Source organism: Spea bombifrons, chromosome 12, assembly GCF_027358695.1.
Source record: "Spea bombifrons isolate aSpeBom1 chromosome 12, aSpeBom1.2.pri, whole genome shotgun sequence".
Lineage (NCBI taxonomy): Eukaryota > Metazoa > Chordata > Amphibia > Anura > Pelobatidae > Spea > Spea bombifrons.
Window position 1 is genome coordinate 34,083,768 of NC_071098.1, and position 22,915 is coordinate 34,106,682.

The window sequence follows — 22,915 nt, forward strand, 5'->3', positions numbered from 1 at the left end:
CGTGAGTGTGTGTAATATATGTGTGTTATGTGCGTGAGTGTGTGTAATATATGTGTGTATGTGCGTGAGTGTGTGTAATATATGTGTGTGTTATGTGCGTGTATATGTGTGTATGTGCGTGAGTGTGTGTAATATATGTGTGTATGTGCGTGCATATGTGTGTGTGTGTAATATATGAGTGTGTGTAATATATGTGTGTTATGTGTGTGTGTGTGTGTAAAATGGCTCACCTTTTTCTATATTACTTGCGTGGCGAGGCATCATTTTGAGCTGCAGGCCTGGGCTAGAAATGTGGCGCCAGTGGATTTCTGTGATGCGTTTCATTTAATACAGGGATTTATGTCTCCGTACGTCTTTTCTAGCAGCCGAGGACAGCAGACTTGGTACGGATACGTTGTTAATTCCCTCATTAATCCCTTTGGATTATCGGTGCAATTACACTGTTTAGGTGATAGGTTTTATATTGGGCTTTGACCTTTTTTCCGGGCGACACAGATGAGATGCTCTGCTTGTGATGCCAGTAGGTTGGGCGTCAGGGGCATGGCGGGGATTACGTGATCTAGAAATGAGACGCATGAGATTAACAATTGGCATTCTTATTACCCACTGACCACTCCGACTCTGATGTACTAAACATGCCCAATAATGCCCCAATAATGCCCCATTCATCCACCTTCTGCTGAAAGAAGCAGCAAGGGCTTGTATTACGTGACGTATATCTCAAGGCTCAATGTTTCATGTGGGTTGAGTCAGGGATCTCCTTTTTTGCTGCAGGCAAAAGATGCCTTAAACCACTTTTTACAGGACAGAGAATCGTGAACTCGAAATACCCAGTAAAAACGTCATTTGGGGCAAAAGCCTATATTTTGAGCAGATGAAAGTGACTGGCGCTTCACCATCTGGTGTGGATTTAACGCGAGTCCTTGTTCTTTTTAGAGCCACCATGTTCAGTCTAAGGCAGTGGTGCGTACAGGGTCATTACTAATTAGTGCTTCAACCCCAAAGGAAACCCCAAAATATAACGTCTTCAACCCAAAAAACTTTACTTAACAAACCCACTTTCATCTATATTCCTGCATAAAATGTGCTGCAATGCAGCTGCCGACGCGTTATTATTATATTATAACACCGGATCGTAATGTGGGCCCGTAATACCGGCGTTCCATTCCAGGTCAGGGGGTTCTGCCGGTACATGTCCTGCGGAATAATATTTTGGGAGATTTTAGTCAAACTGGGCAAATGACTGTAACATATTGATGGCTTCTCGTGTGCACCTTGTGCTGTCCGTCACGGACTCCCGCAGGTCAGCCACGGACCCCCGCAGGTCAGCCACGGACTCCCGCAGGTCAGCCACGGACCCCCGCAGGTCAGCCACAGACTCCCGCATGTCAGCCACGTACACCACGAGGAATGACCTAACGATACGGAAGAGAGGAACCCTGGGATCGGCGAACTGCACTCTATTTATTCATTTTGGCCAGTGACGTATGTTTCTGTAGATATGTGGACAGACCGTAACCATGACAACCCGTAGTTTCAGGTTCCACAGTCCCTGTTATGCAGTTTTTTAAGGATCAAATGAGAACGTAAAGAAGTATCAGCCAAAGTCACTGACTGGTCGCTGGTATCCATTCTAAGTCAGAGAGGAGATCTCTTTACAGCGAAGGGACAAGTAGTATTTATTAGAGAGGACGCTCCAGTCTTAATAATGATTAATAATCTTCCGCAGGATGTATTGTTGCAGGTAAAGTGGCTGTGCCCTAGTTACATGTTCTAGTTAAGGAATCAAGCAAGCCTTTCAAGCTGATCCTTTCTGTGATCCATCTGTAACGGAGCGGTCCCAGCCGAATATATCTTTTCTGCAGTCTTTTATTGAATGGAGTTCCCAACTCCTCTTCTCAGCATACAAAGCATGCAAAAGTGATGCATTCACAGTGATATAAAATATACAGGTTACACATATAACAAAACCCCACCGCCACTTACTGATCCCTCCACGCAAGGGCAAAATAAAAGGCTTCCAAACAACATACATCCCGGCTGCTTAGTGCCGTCGCTGCCTCCGTCAGATCCCCAAATGGAGCGAAGGTGAGATTCAGTAACTGCTACAGCAGCAGCCGATACCTCAACTAGACTGCAGTACCGGCCTTAGACCCTTTCTTCATCACGCCATCCCCTCGGCGGTTACATACATGATTATATCCCTGTCCTTTTCAGCCAAAAAGTTTCAGATTAGCCCTTGGGCCAACTTTTTCCTTCTACTTAAAATAGAAAATGTTTGTGTTGCCAAATAAATCCAGTCCTTCCATAAAAGTGCCTACCACCCAGCGGATTATTTCTGAGAAGTGGAGTAAAACAAATCTAACTGTGTTCATTATCCCAGAGGAAGTTAAGAGGCTTTCTTTGCAGGAGACATGTCTTCAATCCATTATTATTAGTATTAGCTATTGGCTTGTATAGCAGCATACTGTTATCTATTGCCGTTCATGAAACGTTGATATTATTTAGCGGCAGTGACGTTGGGTAAATATGTAAATGTGCTAAAAACTGTAGAACACAGAAATGCATGAAGATGTATTCTTGTTAAACTGAGTTGTTTTTTTTTACTCTCGTTTAGATATTTGCCACTGAAAGGAAAAGGAATTTTCTGCAAGCATCCCCACTGAAGTATGAACATTGAAAATGGTTACCCCCCATTGCACCCGCCCGATGCTTGGTTTGAAGATCTTTAGAATGATTTGGAAGCAAGCTTTACTCCTCTCATGGGTCACGTCCCTGACCCTTGGTGGAACTTCTCCGACTTCGTGTCCTGCCGCCTGCATCTGTAGCAATCAGGCCAGCCGTGTTGCATGCACCCGCAGAGATCTAGTAGAGGTGCCGGATAGCATCTCAGTCAATACGCGATATCTGAATCTTCAGGAGAACATAATTCAGGTCATTAAGACAGACACCTTCAAGCACCTTCGCCACTTGGAGATTCTCCAGCTCAGCAAAAACCTGATCCGTAAGATTGAGGTGGGAGCATTTAATGGACTCCCTAACCTGAGCACTCTGGAGCTGTTTGACAACCGCTTGACCACGGTTCCTACTCAAGCATTTGAGTACCTTTCCAAGTTGAGGGAACTCTGGTTAAGGAACAATCCGATTGAAAGCATACCATCTTATGCGTTTAACAGAGTACCTTCTTTGCGTAGACTGGACTTAGGGGAACTCAAAAAGTTGGAATACATCTCAGAAGCAGCATTTGAAGGTCTTGTAAACTTAAGATATCTCAATCTCGGTATGTGCAACTTAAAGGATATTCCTAACCTTACAGCACTGGTCAGGCTGGAAGAACTGGAATTGTCTGGAAATCGTCTAGAAATGATTCGTCCTGGTTCCTTTCAAGGACTGACCAGTCTAAGAAAGCTCTGGCTGATGCATGCTCATGTCGCCACCATAGAACGTAATGCATTTGATGACTTAAAATCTTTAGAGGAACTCAATCTCTCCCACAACAACTTGATGTCCTTACCCCATGACCTTTTCACGCCACTACACCGTTTAGAGAGGGTGCACCTTAATCACAATCCTTGGCACTGTAATTGTGATGTCTTGTGGTTAAGCTGGTGGTTAAAAGAGACAGTACCCAACAATACAACTTGTTGTGCACGTTGCCATTCACCTCCAAATCTGAAAACAAGGTATATAGGGGAGCTGGATCAGAGCCATTTCACGTGCTATGCCCCAGTTATAGTGGAGCCGCCGACTGATCTCAATGTTACTGAGGGTATGGCGGCTGAGCTCAAGTGCCGAACTGGTACCTCCATGACTTCAGTAAACTGGTTGACACCAAATGGCACTCTAATGACCCATGGTTCTTATAGAGTTCGCATTTCGGTTCTTCATGATGGTACGCTAAATTTTACAAACGTAACAATGCAAGATACTGGGCAGTACACTTGTATGGTCACAAATTCAGCCGGGAATACTACAGCTTCTGCGACGCTCAACGTTTCCGCAGTTGTTGACCCGGCCACTACCGATTATACTTATTTTACTACAGTAACTGTGGAAACAATGGATTCATCTCCAGAAGAGACAAAACCTACTGAGAAGGAGCCAGGCCCAACACCAACTGTCCGCTGGGGAATAACATACTCCACTACATCCCTTACACCACGCAGTACACGATCTACAGAAAAGACCTTCACAATTCCCATCACAGATGTGACAGGGAATATCATGAAGGACCTGGATGATGTCATGAAGACTACAAAGATCATTATAGGTTGCTTTGTGGCGATTACATTCATGGCAGCAGTAATGTTGATTGCATTTTACAAGCTGCGAAAGCAACATCAGCTTCATAAGCACCATGGGCCAACACGAACTATTGAAATAATTAACGTGGAAGACGAGATACCTGCCAGCGCCCCAGGAGACAACCACATGGCCCTACCAGCTATTGAGCATGACCATCTCAACCACTACACTGCATTTAAGGCCCACTATAATAACAATACAGGAACCCTTAACTGTGCCAAAAACCCCATGCTCAATTCCATCCATGAACCCCTTTTGTTCAAGAGCAGCTCAAAGGAAAATGTGCAAGAGACACAGATCTAGGTAGATAATATAGAGAAAAGCTTGAGAAACTCAACAGACAGAATCGTTTTCACTGCAAAAACTGCATCCGGTGTACAGCTGCTCTACGCGAAAGGACTCTCTCTGGGTTAGTGCTCGACACCTTATTCAGCTTACAGTTTTGCAACAAAATACAATTAGCACTGACGTGAACTGAAGAATCTTTTGATAATTTCAATGGGATGTTTCATTCTCCGACTACCTGATGTATTACTAAAAAAAAAAAAAAAATATTAAAAAAGGTTAAAAAAACAAACAAACAAAAGCTATGAAAGAGGGAAAATGTAAAGAAAAGCGAAACAATATGTAAGGGGGGAAAGCTTATTTTGTGGTACAGCTCTTTATGTGTAAATTCTATTTCAGATCTATTTTCATCAAGGAAAGGTGTTACGGAACAGGAAAATCAATCAAGGGGTTAGCCGGGCAGAAAATTGCATTTTTTATTATTATTATTATCACTGAGGAGTTTCTGTTGAATAATTCTGGTCTGTGACAGAGACGCATCGATGAGTTCTCTGCACTTAGATCACTTTAAAAGAGGTCTTTTTTAATCTGTTCGTTGCCACGGGTGCCTGCAACGGTCAAAATAGCAAAGTGGTTCAGGCCCCACGGACTCTTAAGGAGGCCAGTCTGGGACGATGTTATTGAAACGATGACAGGTGGACGGCGTAGAGCGAGGAGACGGGGTGGAAAGGCACTCTTTTAAGCATCACCTTCTTCTGATGATTTTCTTTGGACTTTTTTTTAATAACAGAAATACCGTAAGGTGTTTTCAAGCAACCTCTGAGAAAAGACTTTATTTTCAAAGATACTGTGCCATATAACCCTTTACAAATGTGCCAATTATCTCCGGACCTTTACAGAAAAAAAGACGACTGTAAGAAAAAGGAAAAAAAGGTTTTTACTAAATATTTTAGTTTTTGGGAAAGGGGTGCAGAGGAATCTTCTGCCACCGCAGTTATTTTTCTCTGGATTTCTATCTAAAAGTGTAAGGTGTGTGAAACATGAGTTGATATGAACTTTTTCAGTTTTATTTTTGTTGTTTTTCTTTTTGAGGTACAATTTAGTTGATCTGGAAATTGATTTGGCGATTTTGAATGGGTGGAAGACAGGTAGAAAGAAGGTTATATGACACGCATGGCCTTCTAGACAGTGAAAGAGGTGTTGGGGTGACGTCGCCAAGTGTCTAAAAGAGAGAATAATAAAAAAAAAATGAAAACACCGAGTGTTTGACGATTAATGTTCAGAACGCATTGTCTGCATGTTTGGGAAATCTCCCCAGTCTCTCTGCTCCTACTGGCAGCAGTCAAAGCCAAGCGATGGAGGGAGAATGATGTCAGACGTGCATCATCATTACGTGAAATCTTACCGTGTATTAATGGCCAAGGAGTCATCGATGGACAAGTAAGTGCGCTCTCACCACTCGCTTTATGTACAGCGACACATCTGTTTCTCCAGAGCTTTGGACTGAGTGGGTTGAAAACTAGAAAACCTGTGTCCGACTCGACATTACAATTTTGGTCTTTTTCCTCTTTCCTTTTTCTCATAGTCACACATATAGCCAGCTAGTCACAAGCAGAGCCATAGTCACACATAGCCAGCTAGTCACAAGCCGAGCCATAGTCACACATAGCCAGCTAGTCACAAGCCGAGCCATAGTCACACATAGCCAGCTAGTCACAAGCCGAGCCATAGTCACACATATAGCCAGCTAGTCACAAGCCGAGCCATAGTCACACATATAGCCAGCTAGTCACAAGCAGAGCCATAGTCACACATAGCCAGCTAGTCACATGCCGAGCCATAGTCACACATAGCCAGCTAGTCACAAGCCGAGCCATAGTCACACGTAGCCAGCTAGTCACAAGCCGAGCCATAGTCACACGTAGCCAGCTAGTCACAAGCCGAGTCATAGTCACACATATAGTCAGCTAGTCACAAGCCGAGCCATAGTCACACATATAGCCAGCTAGTCACAAGCAGAGCCATAGTCACACATAGCCAGCTAGTCACATGCTAGGATGTAGTCACACGTAGCCAGCTAGTCACAAGCAGAGCCATAGTCACACATAGCCAGCTAGTCACATGCCGAGCCATAGTCTCACATAGCCATCTAGTCACAAGCCGAGCCATAGTCACACATATAGCCAGCTAGTCACAAGCAGAGCCATAGTCACACATATAGCCAGCTAGTCACATGCCGAGCCATAGTCACACATATAGCCAGCTAGTCACATGCCGAGCCATAGTCACACATATAGCCAGCTAGTCACAAGCAGAGCCATAGTCACACATAGCCAGCTAGTCACATGCCGAGCCATAGTCACACATAGCCATCTAGTCACAAGCCGAGCCATAGTCACACATAGCCAGCTAGTCACATGATAGGATGTAGTCACACGTAGCCAGCTAGTCACAAGCCGAGCCATAGTCACACATAGCCAGCTAGTCACAAGCCGAGCCATAGTCACACATAGCCAGCTAGTCACAAGCAGAGCCATAGTCACACATAGCCAGCTAGTCACAAGCCGAGCCATAGTCACACATATAGCCAGCTAGTCACATGCCGAGCCATAGTCACACATAGCCAGCTAGTCACATGCCGAGCCATAGTCACACATAGCCAGCTAGTCACATGCTAGGATATAGTCACACGTAGCCAGCTAGTCACAAGCCGAGCCATAGTCACACATAGCCAGCTAGTCACAAGCCGAGCCATAGTCACACATAGCCAGCTAGTCACATGCTAGGATGTAGTCACACACAGCTCACTAGTCACACAGACAACCTCATAGAATGTCAGAAGGAGCCCACTGAAAAGGGGGAGAATGTGCCTTATTGAAACTTTGTAACCGATTAATTTTAAAGACAATGTGAATGAAAAGGTTTGTGGTGAATACGGGTCAAACTTTATAGAATGTTGGCCACCCAGCATGCACCACGTCGGGCTCACCTAATTTAGATAATCATTCCATGATTACAGTTATGTCTCTATTTGCAATTCTAGAGGTTTGAGATTTTCCAGAGAGGTTATCAGGAGCGTTTATGAATGATCTCGCGATTCATACGTCTTACCCCATCTGTCTGGGAGTCCTTTCCCCTCCCCCGCTTCATGTCTCCTGCCTGCAGCTGCACACTCTAAATATGTGTGGCTACCTCACTATGCTCCGTTTCCATAGAAACAGCCAACCCTGCAATTTTAATTATTCAATGCAGAACAAAAAGAAAAGAAGAAGAAAAGGATCTAGAAGAATAAACTGTTTTACGGCGACGAGGCCGGTGCAGGAGGGCTCAGGACACGGGAATGATCGCCGGTCCAGGTGGCAATTCATTAGAAGGTGATAATTAATGTGAAATAGAGCGAGGACACAAAGTGTCTGTAAAGCAGATTTAGCAAGATTTGTCAGATAACCTGTGTAGTAAGTATTTATTTATTAAAGGCCAGTGATAATCTCGTAACACATAAAATGGTACTTTTTGGGATGTTAAAGTTTTTTTTTTCTTATGCCAACTATTTTACATAGATGTGTATGTGTAAGAATCTGTGAGCATGTATGTGTGAGAGGAGTGTGTTAGCATGAGTGGTGTAAAGGAGGGAGTGTGTCTGTGCGTTAGTGAGTATGAGTAGGTATGTGTGTTAATATATGTGTGTCATAGTGTATGTTGGAGGGGGCACGTGGCAATGATGGCACAAACAAGCTGTTTGGGGTGCAAAGATAGCACAGATATGCAGTTTGGAGGAAGTGACATGCTGGAGCAAAGATGGCAGGCTGTGTGGGGAGACTGATAAGCTGCTTGGGGCAAATGTGGCATTCACAAGCTGTCTAGGGGCAAAGTAGGTACTCATAAGCTGTTTGGGGGCAAAGATAGCACTCTGTGACATAGTGCTTGGTAAAGTTGGGGGCCTCAGGGGTAACTTTTGCACAGGTGCCCTGCAGTTCCTAGTTATGCCCCTGTTGACATCATATCTAGCTAAACAGTCTAAATCCAGGATCGTGCCTCCAACATCTATGAGACGAGGCACGAGGCTGACAGCCGGCACCAGCAGCTTGTTAGAGTTTTGTTTTGCTTCACTATGAAAGTCTCATCTAAACACCTTCGTATTCTTCAATGTCACAGGAACCACATACAATGTGCGGTAGTTTGGTAGAACACCGAGGCACTACAAATATTCTTGCACCAAAGTGGCCAATACTCCCGGCTAAGCCCGGAAGCACGCTATACCTCTCAGAAACTTTTGGGCCACATTGCGGAGTCCAGGTCGGCTACCTTGAGTCTAGTAGTCCTAAAATAAAGTGTGTGATACCGTTAAGTGGTCAAAGATGCAGTCACATACGTTTTAGAGGACTCAACGGTCCTGTCGTCAAATTATTTCATAGGAGTGTTTTATTTAACTGTTTAGTAAATTTACCAATTTCTTCTTTCCAACCCAATTGTCTCTCGAGTGGTGCTTTGCACCAAAAACTAGAATGTTCAGATATTTGCTGCCTTATACGTGATATCAGAGCTAATAATGACTTCAATGTCTGGACTTGTTGGGTTTGTGGGTCAGACAAACATTGTATGTGAATGAGATACTAGACTTGCCTCGAGATAAAGGCAGAGGCTATCAATATTTCTTGTTACTGTTAACCCTCTTTGGTTTATTTCCATCTATGCGAATCGTGCACATCGGCTTTTAATGTTATAAAGTTCTTTTCACTAAACTTCTGTGTTTTGAATGAAATGCATCAAATCTGCAAAATGTAGTTTTGTCATTTCTTGGGAACAGAAGATTTTTTTCCGTAATCTGCCCGGGGAGACGGGATCTCTAACAGCGTTTCTGCTCCGAGCTGGATTTGGAAAGATATGCATCTTTTATGGAGGGCGATAAAGGTGACGGTAAAGATTGGAGAAGTGCTTTAAGTCGTATCTATGACAGGGTAAGAGTTTTTATACATCGAAAAAAAAATACATGCAATGGTAATACCAACAAATAATAACAAACAAGTCAAATTGTGGTGGACAGCCATGAGTGGCTTCTCGTAAATATATATATATACAGGGGCAGGGGTGCATCCTGTCCAACTTCTTCAACCAGGGCCGGTCTCCATCGGGAAGCATTAGCCTAGCGGGCCGTGTAAAAAATGTGACCCCACAGTGATAGGGAGCGTGGCTGAAGACTGAGCATTTGACTTCTTAGTGAATAGATCCCAATGTCATTCATTACCTGTTGCATTTATTAGCCCACACTTCTGCACCATGTAAACATACACTTGAAATTGTTCTTTTCATTTGTTTAAATTGATATTTAATTTTTGGAAAATATTATGTTAACATAGATAAACTCGCCCTCCGTGACCTTTGCAAACTGTGGAGAAAGAGCAGAAAATGTTACGTTAATGAGGTAAATTGTAAATAACATTTCCAGGTAAAGAAAGGTTTGTTTGTTTCACAATTAATATGAAATGCTTTGTATAAAAACTTAACATTAATGCTAAATTTTGAATGATGAGCAGTCAATGAAATTGAAATGTCTGCAAGGTTAATATACGCTACCGAGTAAGCTGCTCCAGAAGGAAAGGAAAGTGGCGCTTCCGGTGACGCTGCTGGGTTCTGCTGGGTTCCATCTACTTGTTTTAACAGCAAACGTTTGTCCACTTTTCTCATTTGTAGGTCCCGTCACTTCGATCTCCACGTGGTGCCAGTCTGGGATGCTGGGAAAAACATTAGTCACAATGCTCATTTGAGACCTTTGAAGAGCCACGCTAAGGGCCAGTAATTCAGGGATAAATGTTTATGGCAGTGAAGACCACGAAAGGCAAAACTAGAACCCACTGCATACCCTCTTAACGTGCAGAGTTTAATGCTTCTTAAGGGTTTACCGCCGTCATCGAAAAACCCATTCGGTGCCTGCTGGGGCTAACAGTCTATTTTATATTCTATATGGATGAAATTAGGTCATGCAAGAAACCACAAGGCCCAGGAGTTGTCTGAGCGCCAACCAAACATTATGAATATGGGTGATGTCTTACCATAGAGTAGATTATATATTGTATGTAAAGTGGAGGGTGGTAACTATAATACTTGCTGGGAGTGCAACAGTTCAATATGGTAAATGTAAAAGAATATAATAAAAAATGGCATATGAAGGACAGAGAAAAGTTATCTGTTTTAACTACCAACAAAAATGATTGTATTGGTTTTGTTTTTATCGAATACATCGTTCAAGCATTCACTTGAATGTGAACTCAGAGGCTAATCACTTCAACAAAAGCCAGTTGCAGTCAGGAGTTATCAGACCTGGATCAATCAATGACATGGGATTGGAGATCAATTTTAGAGCTACTTTGACATCCAAAAACTGCCCAAACATTTTGAGTTTGCCGTTCTCAAGAAGCATCTGCCGCTCTGAACCATGCCACACATGACTACTCTCCCTAGAAGTGATCGCCAAGCCAAGAGGACTCCAAGGGCACGATTGCTTAAGGAGGTAAAAAAAAGAATCCAAGACTAACGGCTGAAGGCTTGAAGGAATCATTGGAACTGGTTAACATCTCTGTTCATAAGTCTACCATACGCAAAATATTGAACAGGCATGGAGTTGGCAGCAGGACACCGCGGAGGAAGCTGCTGCTCACCAACTTAACATCACTGTTCGCCCTGAAGTTTGCCAAATAGCACCTTGACACTCTACAACGCTACTGGGAAAATGTTTTGTGGACAGATGAAACTAAGGTTGAATTATTTGGGAAGAACATGCAACATGACGTATGGCGTATAAAGGGCACCGCATACCATCATGAAAACATCATCCCAATGGTGAAGCACATTGGAGAGAGAGCATCAGGACTTGGGGCTGCTTTGGGTGCTTAGGAATGTGGCTGAGCTCAAGCAGTTCTAAAACTGCAGAATCTAAAACTCCTCCTGGAAGGTGTGCGGGCTGATCCGCAGCTACCAGAAGCACTTGCTTGAGGTTCAACCAGTTACTAAACTCAAGGGATCACTTACTGTGAGTGTTTAATGATTATCACTGTTTGTGTTTGTTTATACGCGTGACTTAGATGTGGATCCGATCACATTTTGTGAACAATTAATTTAGAAAACCAGGTAATTCCAAAGGGTTCATTTACTATTTCTTGTCACTTGAATAAGAGAAAAACTGAACGGAGATTACGCCTCTAGGACCAGAACAGAGTTCCCACCTGTGGATAAGCAGACACCCTGCTCACTAAACAGGTTGCACCCATTACAACTTAGTCAGGCATTAGGTTTGGGCGGTTTTGATTTTAATACATATTTTTCATGTCCTCACCTTGGATCTGCCACCAAGACTCCAACCACGTTGTCAAAGCCAAGTGTATGAGCGGCCACGCAAGCTGCGGCCATCGTGTTGACATTGTTGGGTGCGAGAGCACACAGGCTACGCACCGGGCCCTCAAAGAGAATGGTTCGCTCATTTACCACTTGATTATTCTTCTCTACCAACTCGCCTACAAGCCTAAAGCTTTTGGGGTGCTTTGCCATGGTGATTTTAAGACCCTGTGAAAATATGATAATATATGGCGGACGTCAATCACTTACCTCCTGACTGATGCAAACACGGTCAACTGAAAATACTTGTTTACTGCTATTACATGCATACATAAAGGAAGTAAATATCATTGTAATATTTGCAATATGGACATTGGTCCCACAGATGTTTTTATGGGACAGCTGTGTAGTTGGTAGGACTAATATTGTGTGCTTATCGCACTAGTGTTAGGTGACGCCATTTGTAGAACAACGTATGTGAAGCTTTCCGTGGGTGTCCAGTCTGCTCTATCTTCACAGCTCTCCAGTCTCACCTCTTCCAGCCTGACAAAAGACTAAATGGGGTGACAATATCCCACACAGACTTCAGATACCTCATACATGAAACGGCTGCCTTTTCGTGGATTCTGCTTGGGACAATGGACACCTTTTGTTCCATGCCAAGATTTGCTACATTGGGTGCAACTTGACCTCCATGAGGCTTTGAGGGCAGAGGTCTGAGAATGCAGGAGGACCATCATCATCAGCCGGGCACATGCGTGGAACATTTGTAAGAAATATCCAATAACTATGGCTATGGCCCTTTTAAAAAGCATTGGACAAGGTGAGGAGAGTTCCCCTCTAAGCTGACTGCATGTCCACAAGTGAAAGTAAAACAAAGTTTGACTTCAAAACATCTAGAAGTACTGTGAGAGTGATGAACATTCTGCCGATTTAATCCTGAACTACTATTCATCCACACCGCCGCTCTTTCGCGGTAACTACCCCTGGAAGCTTCACTGTGACCTTAAGGTTTATTCGCAATAGGAATATTTTATAGGGGAGGTCAGCGAGATGCCCTGTATAACATATTATTAAATGCGTGAGATTTCTTGAAATTACACATTAGACGGGGCCATCTTGCCATTCACAATGAAGAAACTTTCCATAATATAGTGAATAAAGTAAGGGACCTAAGCAAAGTCTCTTTTTGATCAGTGCAACTGCTTTATGGGAACGTTTCTACTTGTGCACTTAGCGATAGAAATAACTTTCATTCATTACCTGTAGGGTGCCCCTTTCCGCCATTCTCTGGATATCTTCTCCTCCCCAGAAGGCCCCGCTGGGAACGTATAGTGTGTGCCCCGAACGCCCGGCCATCTCTCTCAGTTTGCTTTCTGTAGTTTGGTCAGCGAGAGCAGTGGGAGAACCAACCTGCGCGAAATACGTTAGAAACCCTTCAGACGTGTAATGCAATCGACCAACACAAGCAGCTTCCTAAAATTGAGAGTCTATGTCAGGATTCTGTCCTGACTGCAGGATTTTTGATGTCAAACCCTACTTTTGTTCTGTTTTACTTATTTTTACTCTACATGGGAATTGTCCGGTCTGACTTCCACCTGGCCTTACCTAATCAGGTAAGGCCAGGTGGAAGTCAGACCGGACAATTCCCATGTAGAGTAAAAATAAGTAAAACAGAACAAAAGTAGGGTTTGACATCAAAAATATCCTATATCTTATCCTATATCTGGGATATCTATATCCTATATCTGGACACTGCCCTGTGAATCTCGTGTCCGTCGCGTCTTACTGTGAATCTCGTGTCCGTCGCGTCTTACTGTGAATCTCGTGTCCGTCGCGTCTTATTGTGAGTCTCGTGTCCGTCGCGTCTTATTGTGAGTCTCGTGTCCGTCGCGTCTTATTGTGAGTCTCGTGTCCGTCGCGTCTTATTGTGAGTCTCGTGTCCGTCGCGTCTTATTGTGAATCTCCTGTCCGTCGCGTCTTATTGTGAGTCTCGTGTCCGTCGCGTCTTATTGTGAGTCTCGTGTCCGTCGCGTCTTATTGTGAATCTCGTGTCCGTCGCGTCTTATTGTGAGTCTCGTGTCCGTCGCGTCTTATTGTGAGTCTCGTGTCCGTCGCGTCTCGTGTCCGTCTCGTCTTATTGTGAGTCTCGTGTCCGTCGCGTCTTATTGTGAGTCTCGTGTCCGTCGCGTCTTATTGTGAGTCTCGTGTCCGTTGCGTCTTATTGTGAGTCTCGTGTCCGTTGCGTCTTATTGTGAGTCTCGTGTCCGTCGCGTCTTATTGTGAGTCTCGTGTCCGTCGCGTCTTATTGTGAGTCTCGTGTCCGTCGCGTCTTATTGTGAGTCTCGTGTCCGTCGCGTCTTATTGTGAGTCTCGTGTCCGTCGCGTCTTATTGTGAGTCTCGTGTCCGTCCCGTCTTACTGTGAGTCTCGTGTCCGTCCCGTCTTACTGTGAGTCTCGTGTCCGTCCCGTCTTATTGTGAATCTCGTGTCCGTCGCGTCTTATTGTGAGTCTCGTGTCCGTCGCGTCTTATTGTGAGTCTCGTGTCCGTCGCGTCTTATTGTGAGTCTCGTGTCCGTCCCGTCTTACTGTGAGTCTCGTGTCCGTTGCATCTTATTGTGAGTCTCGTGTCCGTCGCCTCTTATTGTGAGTCTCGTGTCCGTCGCGTCTTATTGTGAGTCTCGTGTCCGTCCCGTCTTACTGTGAGTCTCGTGTCCGTTGCATCTTATTGTGAGTCTCGTGTCCGTCGCGTCTTATTGTGAGTCTCGTGTCCGTCCCGTCTTACTGTGAGTCTCGTGTCCGTCCCGTCTTACTGTGAGTCTCGTGTCCGTCGCGTCTTATTGTGAATCTTGTGTCCGTCGCGTCTTATTGTGAGTCTCGTGTCCGTCGCCTCTTATTGTGAGTCTCGTGTCCGTCGCGTCTTATTGTGAGTCTCGTGTCCGTCCCGTCTTACTGTGAGTCTGGTGTCCGTTGCATCTTATTGTGAGTCTCGTGTCCGTCGCGTCTTATTGTGAGTCTCGTGTCCGTCGCGTCTTATTGTGAGTCTCGTGTCCGTCCCGTCTTACTGTGAGTCTCGTGTCCGTTGCATCTTATTGTGAGTCTCGTGTCCGTCGCGTCTTACTGTGAGTCTCATGTCCGTCGCGTCTTACTGTGAGTCTCGTGTCCGTCGCGTCTTACTGTGAGTCTCGTGTCCGTCCCGTCTTACTGTGAGTCTCGTGTCCGTCCCGTCTTACTGTGAGTCTCGTGTCCGTTGCATCTTATTGTGAGTCTCGTGTCCGTCGCGTCTTACTGTGAGTCTCGTGTCCGTCGCGTCTTACTGTGAGTTTCGTGTCCGTCGCGTCTTACTGTGAGTCTCGTGTCCGTCGCGTCTTACTGTGAATCTACTTGGTGCCTCCATGCGTTAGAGACTAAACCCTAATAATAAGGGTTCCAGGTGAAAAAAATGAATGTTTTTGTAAAGAACAATTCTCTGCGCTTTCCTCTGCATTATTATGCATCCATGTAAGATGGGCCTGGTCATAATATCAGTGCAAACACCGTATATTACTGCCACTAAACTCAAATGTTCTGCTAGCGGCCATTTTCTTGCACGCAGTCCGTTGTCTCTGCGTTTCACCAAACCACGCGCTTGGTGAAGTTTGGTAGACATTGTTTAAGGACAATCACCAGGAAGTCTGCGGCCCGAAGAAATCTTTCTCCGAAGTCTCTTGTTATGCACGGATCGGCCACTTCGATGATCAGATCCGCTTTGCTGAAAAGAAAACATGGTTATATCGGAGTAAATCATCTCCCGCTTGGTGTATCTTCTGCGGCCACGTGCTGGCCAGAGGGATGTATATGTGAAATATTACAGCAAAAATTACGTATTAAGGCATTCTTCATTATTAGAGGTGTAAACGTGGCTTTAAAACTATGAAACATTCAGCTAAGAAAGCAGCACAGAGTTATGTGACAGTATCGGTTTCCAGGCATGGCATATGGTTTCCGCATGTATATAAATACACATATAGGGGACAGTAATTATATTAATATACATATAGAGGGTGGTAACAGAGGCGTATCTAGGGTATGGCATCTATGGCTCGTGCCATAGGCGCCATTTGAAGGGGGCGCTAGTGAGCAGCTTTTAAAAGCCGTCTTTTTTTTTTTTTTTTTTAATATGACGTCATATTTTGGCGCTCAGCAGTGAAGCAGCGGGCACCACAGAGCAACTTTTAAATTCTGTCATTTTTTTTTTTTTGATGCGGAGGAGAGAGAGGGGCGCCTAGCAACCGCTCGGCGCCCCTCGTTCTCCCCCGCATCCAAAAAAAAAAATGACAGAATTTAAAAGCCGCTCTGTGGTGCCCGCTGCTTCACTGCTGAGCGCTGAAATATGACGTCATATCTATGTGTATCATAGATGTATAATTGTGGAAGGGCAAAGATGGCACTAGCAGGAGGTTTGAGCCTTGGGGACCAAGATGGCACAGGCAGGGTGTATATGGGACAAAGATGGCACAGGCCGGACTGTTTGGGGACAAAGTTGACTAATGCTGGGCTGTTTGGGGACAAAGATGGCAAGTCCTATGTGTGTAATCTGGGTGCTGGCCAGGTTCTATGTGGGCAGTGTGGACGCCGGGCTGGCTTTGGGGTGTGTGACCAGTGATCTATGCCTGTAGTTTACGGGGTTTTAAATATACCTTTAATGCCGTGTTTTTATGTGAATTATAATTGATCTATACCTGCAAAGCTGTTTTTTGTGTTATTCTGTAGATCCATATCTGCTGTGCTATGTTTCCATACATTATTTATGTATACCTGCAAATACAGGGTTAATATGTCTTATTCAGTTGATTAATACCTGCAATGCTGTTTCCATGTATTTAATTGATCTATACCTGCGATGCTACGTTTCATATATTAATGTATACCTGCAAATACAGGATTTGTATGTCTGATTCTGTTTATTTGATCTATACCTTCAGTGCTGAGATCACAAGTCAATTTCAATTGATCTGGGTTTGTGTGTTGATCGATACCTGCTATCGGCAGCAGGGACTAATATTTATATATATATATATGGGCAGCAGGGGCTAATATTTATATATATATATATGGGCAGCAGGGGCTAGTAAATGGGTTTTAGATATTTGGACAGGGGCGCAATTTCAGTGCTTGCCATAGGCGCTATTTTCAGTAGATACGCCTCTGGGTGGTAATTATATAAATATACAGATATGGGATGTGATTATAAATATATCTATAGGCAATTGTAATTATATAAGTGATTTACCGTATTTACCGGCGTATAACATGCACTTATTTCCCAAAACTTCAGGGCTGCAATTGTAGCTGCGTGCTATACGCTGATATGCGCGGTCCGGCACTCACATTCACTACTACACACCAGACTGCGTGGGTGATGTCACCGAAGTACCGCGAGCGTTCCGGCACTCAGACTCATTACTACACGCCAGACTGCGCGGGTGATGTCACCGAAGTACCGCGAGCGTATCATCTCATCATCGGCTGAGGGGATTATCTCCGGCAGACAGCCAGGATCTGCCACCAGGGAGAGACCGCCATTGTTTCAGTTTAATGTCAGTCCGGCCCACCCCCCGTCCCCCCCCCTCGCCCATGGTGTATTACTATGTTGTATGTTGACTACACTGAGTCTCGGCCAGTGACTGGGGAACCGGGGAAAGACTGTGAGTGCCAGGCTAAGGGAGTACAGCGGAGGTAGTCGCTCGGACTATCCGGATCCGTGACAATAATATATACATATAAGGAACAGATAATTATGTGACTATGCATCCAGGGGGTGGTAATTATAACACAGTTACCATTCATCAAAGTCAAGGAGATCTAGCAGCTGTAGATGACCGGGGACCCTCCCCTGCAAACCCTCCGCACTCCTGTTCCAGACAAAGGCCAGTTCCAGGTCATGCTTGTAACCTTCTTCTTCTATCCGCTGCACCAAATACCTACCTGTGAGCAAAAAAAAAACACAGCAGTATTAATTCATCACATTTATTTAGATAGTGCTGGCAGGTGCCGTAGCGCTGTTACAATAGAGAGAGACAAAATTACCAAAAACAGTAAAATTCACAATATACAAAATTACAAATAACTTTAACACATGTTAAGGCAGATAGAGGGCCCTGCTCCTAGGAGCTTACAATCTATTAGGAGGTAGGGGGATGTAGGGAAGTTAGTGGCTGGAGCTCTCGAAGGGTTTGTTCCGGATGCAGGTTGGGGGATAGTAAGTGAATGGATTGGCATCTCCGGACAGGTGGGTTTATGACGGGTAAGTAAAGTCACAGAGACGTTCCGGTATCGCATTATAGGCTTTGTTTTACCTCCGGTTTAGATCACGATCTGAAACAACGAATGTTAATGAACCCACCAGGATCTGGGGGAGCCGCCAGGAGCGAAGGCTCGGCTCGTGATGGGTCTGACTCTCACACCCCAGACAGTCTCACACTGACAGCAATCATCACACCCAAACACCTCTTCTACCCCAGCAGGGTAAATAAGGAAACAACCCCAACCTCCAACCAACGTTATAACGTCTTACCTATGCGACCAAAACCTACAATGCCGATTCTCCTCTTTCTTTCTCCAGACATCTTCATTTCCTTGGCTCAAGTGTTTGTTAAGCTGTGCCAGATCTTTGCCTAGAATAGAAAACATTTGAAGTACATCGATCAGCCATAACATGATGACTACCGGCCTAATATTGTGCAGGTCCCCCTTTTGCCGCCAAACAGTCCTGACCCATCAAGGCACGGACTCCACTAGACCTCTGAAGGTCCCCTGTGGTATCCGGCACCGAGATGTAAGCAGCAGGTCCTGTGAGTCCTTGTTTGTCCTGCGCATCCCACAGACACTCGATTGGATTGAGATCTGGATGTGACCGCGTTATCAGGACTGGTCAGACAGCGGCAGGTCTGTATGTAATGTAGGGGATGTGACTGCGTTATCAGGACTGGTCAGGCAGCGGCGGGTCTGTATGTAATGTAGGGGATGTGACTGCGTTATCAGGACTGGTCAGACAGCGGCGGGTCTGTATGTAATGTAGGGGATGTGACTGCGTTATCAGGACTGGTCAGACAGCGGCGGGTCTGTATGTAATGTAGGGGATGTGACTGCGTTATCAGGACTGGTCAGACAGCGGCAGGTCTGTATGTAATGTAGGGGATGTGACTGCGTTATCAGGACTGGTCAGACAGCGGCGGGTCTGTATGTAATGTAGGGGATGTGACTGCGTTATCAGGACTGGTCAGACAGCGGCAGGTCTGTATGTAATGTAGGGGATGTGACTGCGTTATCAGGACTGGTCAGACAGCGGCAGGTCTGTATGTAATGTAGGGGATGTGACTGCGTTATCAGGACTGGTCAGACAGCGGCGGGTCTGTATGTAATGTAGGGGATGTGACTGCGTTATCAGGACTGGTCAGACAGCGGCGGGTCTGTATGTAATGTAGGGGATGTGACTGCGTTATCAGGACTGGTCAGACAGCGGCGGGTCTGTATGTAATGTAGGGGATGTGACTGCGTTATCAGGACTGGCCAGACAGCGGCGGGTCTGTATGTAATGTAGGGGATGTGACTGCGTTATCAGGACTGGCAGACAGTGGCGGGTCTGTATGTAATGTAGGGGATGTGACTGCGTTATCAGGACTGGTCAGACAGCGGCGGGTCTGTATGTAATGTAGGGGATGTGACTGCGTTATCAGGACTGGTCAGACAGCGGCGGGTCTGTATGTAATGTAGGGGATGTGACTGCGTTATCAGGACTGGTCAGACAGCGGCGGGTCTGTATGTAATGTAGGGGATGTGACTGCGTTATCAGGACTGGTCAGACAGCGGCGGGCCTGTATGTAATGTAGGGGATGTGACCGCGTTATCAGGACTGGTCAGACAGCGGCAGGTCTGTATGTAATGTAGGGGATGTGACTGCGTTATCAGGACTGGTCAGACAGCGGCGGGTCTGTATGTAATGTAGGGGATGTGACTGCGTTATCAGGACTGGTCAGACAGCGCGGGTCTGTATGTAATGTAGGGGATGTGACTGCGTTATCAGGACTGGTCAGACAGCGGTGGGTCTGTATGTAATGTAGGGGATGTGACTGCGTTATCAGGACTGGTCAGACAGCGGCGGGTCTGTATGTAATGTAGGGGATGTGACTGCGTTATCAGGACTGGTCAGACAGCAGCGGGTCTGTATGTAATGTAGGGGATGTGACTGCGTTATCAGGACTGGTCAGACAGCGGCAGGTCTGTATGTAATGTAGGGGATGTGACTGCGTTATCAGGACTGGTCAGACAGCGGCGGGTCTGTATGTAATGTAGGGGATGTGACTGCGTTATCAGGACTGGTCAGACAGCGCGGGGTCTGTATGTAATGTAGGGGATGCGACCGCGTTATCAGGACTGGTCAGAGAGCGGCGGGTCTGTATGTAATGTAGGGGATGTGACTGCGGTATCAGGACTGGTCAGACAGCGGTGGGTCTGTATGTAATGTAGGGGATGTGACTGCGTTATCAGGACTGGTCAGAGAGCGGCGGGTCTGTATGTAATGTAGGGGATGTGACTGCATTATCAGGACTGGTCAGACAGCGCGGGGTCTGTATGTAATGTAGGGGATGCGACCGCGTTATCAGGACTGGTCAGAGAGCGGCGGGTCTGTATGTAATGTAGGGGATGTGACTGCGGTATCAGGACTGGTCAGACAGCGGTGGGTCTGTATGTAATGTAGGGGATGCGACCGCGTTATCAGGACTGGTCAGAGAGCGGCGGGTCTGTATGTAATGTAGGGGATGTGACTGCGGTATCAGGACTGGTCAGACAGCGGTGGGTCTGTATGTAATGTAGGGGATGTGACTGCGTTATCAGGACTGGCAGACAGTGGCGGGTCTGTATGTAATGTAGGGGATGTGACTGCGTTATCAGGACTGGTCAGACAGCGCGGGGTCTGTATGTAATGTAGGGGATGCGACCGCGTTATCAGGACTGGTCAGAGAGCGGCGGGTCTGTATGTAATGTAGGGGATGTGACTGCGGTATCAGGACTGGTCAGACAGCGGTGGGTCTGTATGTAATGTAGGGGATGTGACTGCGTTATCAGGACTGGTCAGAGAGCGGCGGGTCTGTATCTGAGTGGATATTGTGGGAGCGTTTAGTCTGGAATGGATATGTTTTGGCGCAGGAATTGTAGCCATGTAAATGTTTTTATGTAAATGTTTTTAATGTAAATGTTTTTAATGTAAATGCTGATTGATCAATCCCCTTAATCTGGCCCTGGGAGTCCTGCATTAACCCCAAAATGTGTCCCGGGACCAACTCACCGCTCAGGGAGAATCTGCCGGAGGTTTGGAGGCTTAAACTCGGGAAACGGCGGATTCTTTTGGTCTGTAAACTTTGTACTTTTAGTTAATGATTATAAGAAAACATTCAGGATGACAGCAAAGTGAATTTCCTTCTGACTACAAAACCTCTGAAAAGCATTTCATAAAAAGCACATCAAATTCCTGACACTAAAGTATTAATTAAACTAAAATAATAATAAACCAAATGAATAATACGTCAACATGACTTAAAATGCAAAGCCCAGAAAAGCAGCAAGAGTCTGAAGCATTGAGTCTGAAAGCCGAGGGGCTGTTATTCCTGTGCAGCTAAACAGCCGCTGTTACCCCATCTACACCCCGTGGGGCGTTATCCCAATGCCTTTATTACATATGAAGCCATGAAATCATTGCTGGCCTCTCGGAGAAACCCACAGAAGATCCTAACAGGCCGAGCTATTAAAGGACACAACGTCGCCATCATGGATCCCCAAAAAAGTGTAGATTCATAGAATTCACTGGCCAGGTCTTTCTTCTTTAAAAGCCGCATCAGGTCCATGGCCTTGTCCTTTATTCCAGATAGCCTTATGTCTGGCACATGAACACAAAAATTTCCTCTGGGATAACTTCTACCATCTCTGTTTCAAGGCAGTTCCATGCATCTACCACCCTCTCAGTGAATAGCTTCTTATATCAAATATAAGTCGTTGGCTCTTTTTTAATTTTAAATAATGGTCTGCTGTCCTGGTATTTCTCGTATAAAATATATTTCCCTTTATGTATTTAAATAGGTATGCAAGCGGCCTTTATCATGGCGTTTAAAGAGACCGCGTGACCGACGTACTTAATTATTATTAATTTACATAGTTTCTTGATATATATTTTTCAGCTGTTCCTTTACACAATATTGGGAGTTTTGCACCTTTAAGGACAGAAGGACCTGAATCTCATTTAGGGATGCTTGGGAGGTATGAGAATGTAGGTTGGGAGGTAAATCTTCTTTCTTCTAATCCCATATTTAATTCTAAAGTGAAGCGTTGAGACGTCACGTGTTATCCTGTGCCTCTGGATAGTAGATTCATTTCCATGTTTCAGTTGTTAAATCGTAGCACCATCTTGTGGCCGCACTCTATAACTGCAGGTGTAGTCTTCCCTCAATTGATCTGGGGTTATTGTTGTGGATGCATCATGTGATTGCAGTTACATTTTTAAAGTTAGTTAAATAAGCTGTGCCTACTTTGGTTCGGCTTTTAATCACATAAGCTGTGACTAAAAGAAAGTAACATTATCCCCGAGAAACTATTCTAGTATCTATGAATAGGGCCTAAATGATGAGGGGTAATCTATCAGTACGTGCTATTCTGTAGTGTGCCATATCATGTATTTCTCTTTTGCAGGGGGCTATCACCAAACATTCAAAAGACCATCTATGTGACAGTCCTGTTTATCCCAAAACTCCAAGTGCTTTCAATTATGTTGTCTCTTGAAGGTGTTGGGTGGGGTTGAGGTCAGGGCGTTTTGAGCCACTCCTGTCTCTCCACATTAAGTTCACCAAACCATGTCTGTATAGACCTTGCTTTGCTGGAACAGGAAAGGGCATTCCCTAAACTGGGACCACAAAGATGAAAAGCCTGAAAAGTAGCTCCCCACCCAACTTTACAGGCACTATGC

The 22,915-nt window shown here is 45.2% G+C and overlaps 2 protein-coding genes across 4 annotated transcripts in view; one reads left to right on the plus strand and one right to left on the minus strand.

Moving 5' to 3' along the window:
- Window positions 1-5,848, plus strand: part of LRRC4B (leucine rich repeat containing 4B) — a 42,449-nt gene extending 36,601 nt beyond the window's left edge. For all 3 annotated transcript variants that reach the window (XM_053451739.1, XM_053451740.1, XM_053451738.1), the window contains one exon: window positions 2,618-5,848. In XM_053451739.1, the coding sequence (XP_053307714.1) occupies window positions 2,683-4,608 (1,926 nt within the window). In that variant the 5' untranslated portion in view covers window positions 2,618-2,682 and the 3' untranslated portion in view covers window positions 4,609-5,848. The remainder of the gene's footprint in view (window positions 1-2,617) is intronic.
- A 4,039-nt stretch (window positions 5,849-9,887) lies between these two features.
- Window positions 9,888-18,560, minus strand: ASPDH (aspartate dehydrogenase domain containing). Its single transcript, XM_053452260.1, has 7 exons — window positions 18,476-18,560; window positions 17,742-17,886; window positions 15,586-15,670; window positions 13,183-13,332; window positions 11,921-12,147; window positions 10,165-10,322; window positions 9,888-9,976 (listed from the first exon to the last, which is right to left on the minus strand). Exons 1-7 carry the CDS (start codon window positions 18,531-18,533, stop codon window positions 9,939-9,941), a joined length of 861 nt encoding a protein of 286 aa, XP_053308235.1. The 5' UTR covers window positions 18,534-18,560; the 3' UTR covers window positions 9,888-9,938.
- Window positions 18,561-22,915: the final 4,355 nt, after the last annotated feature.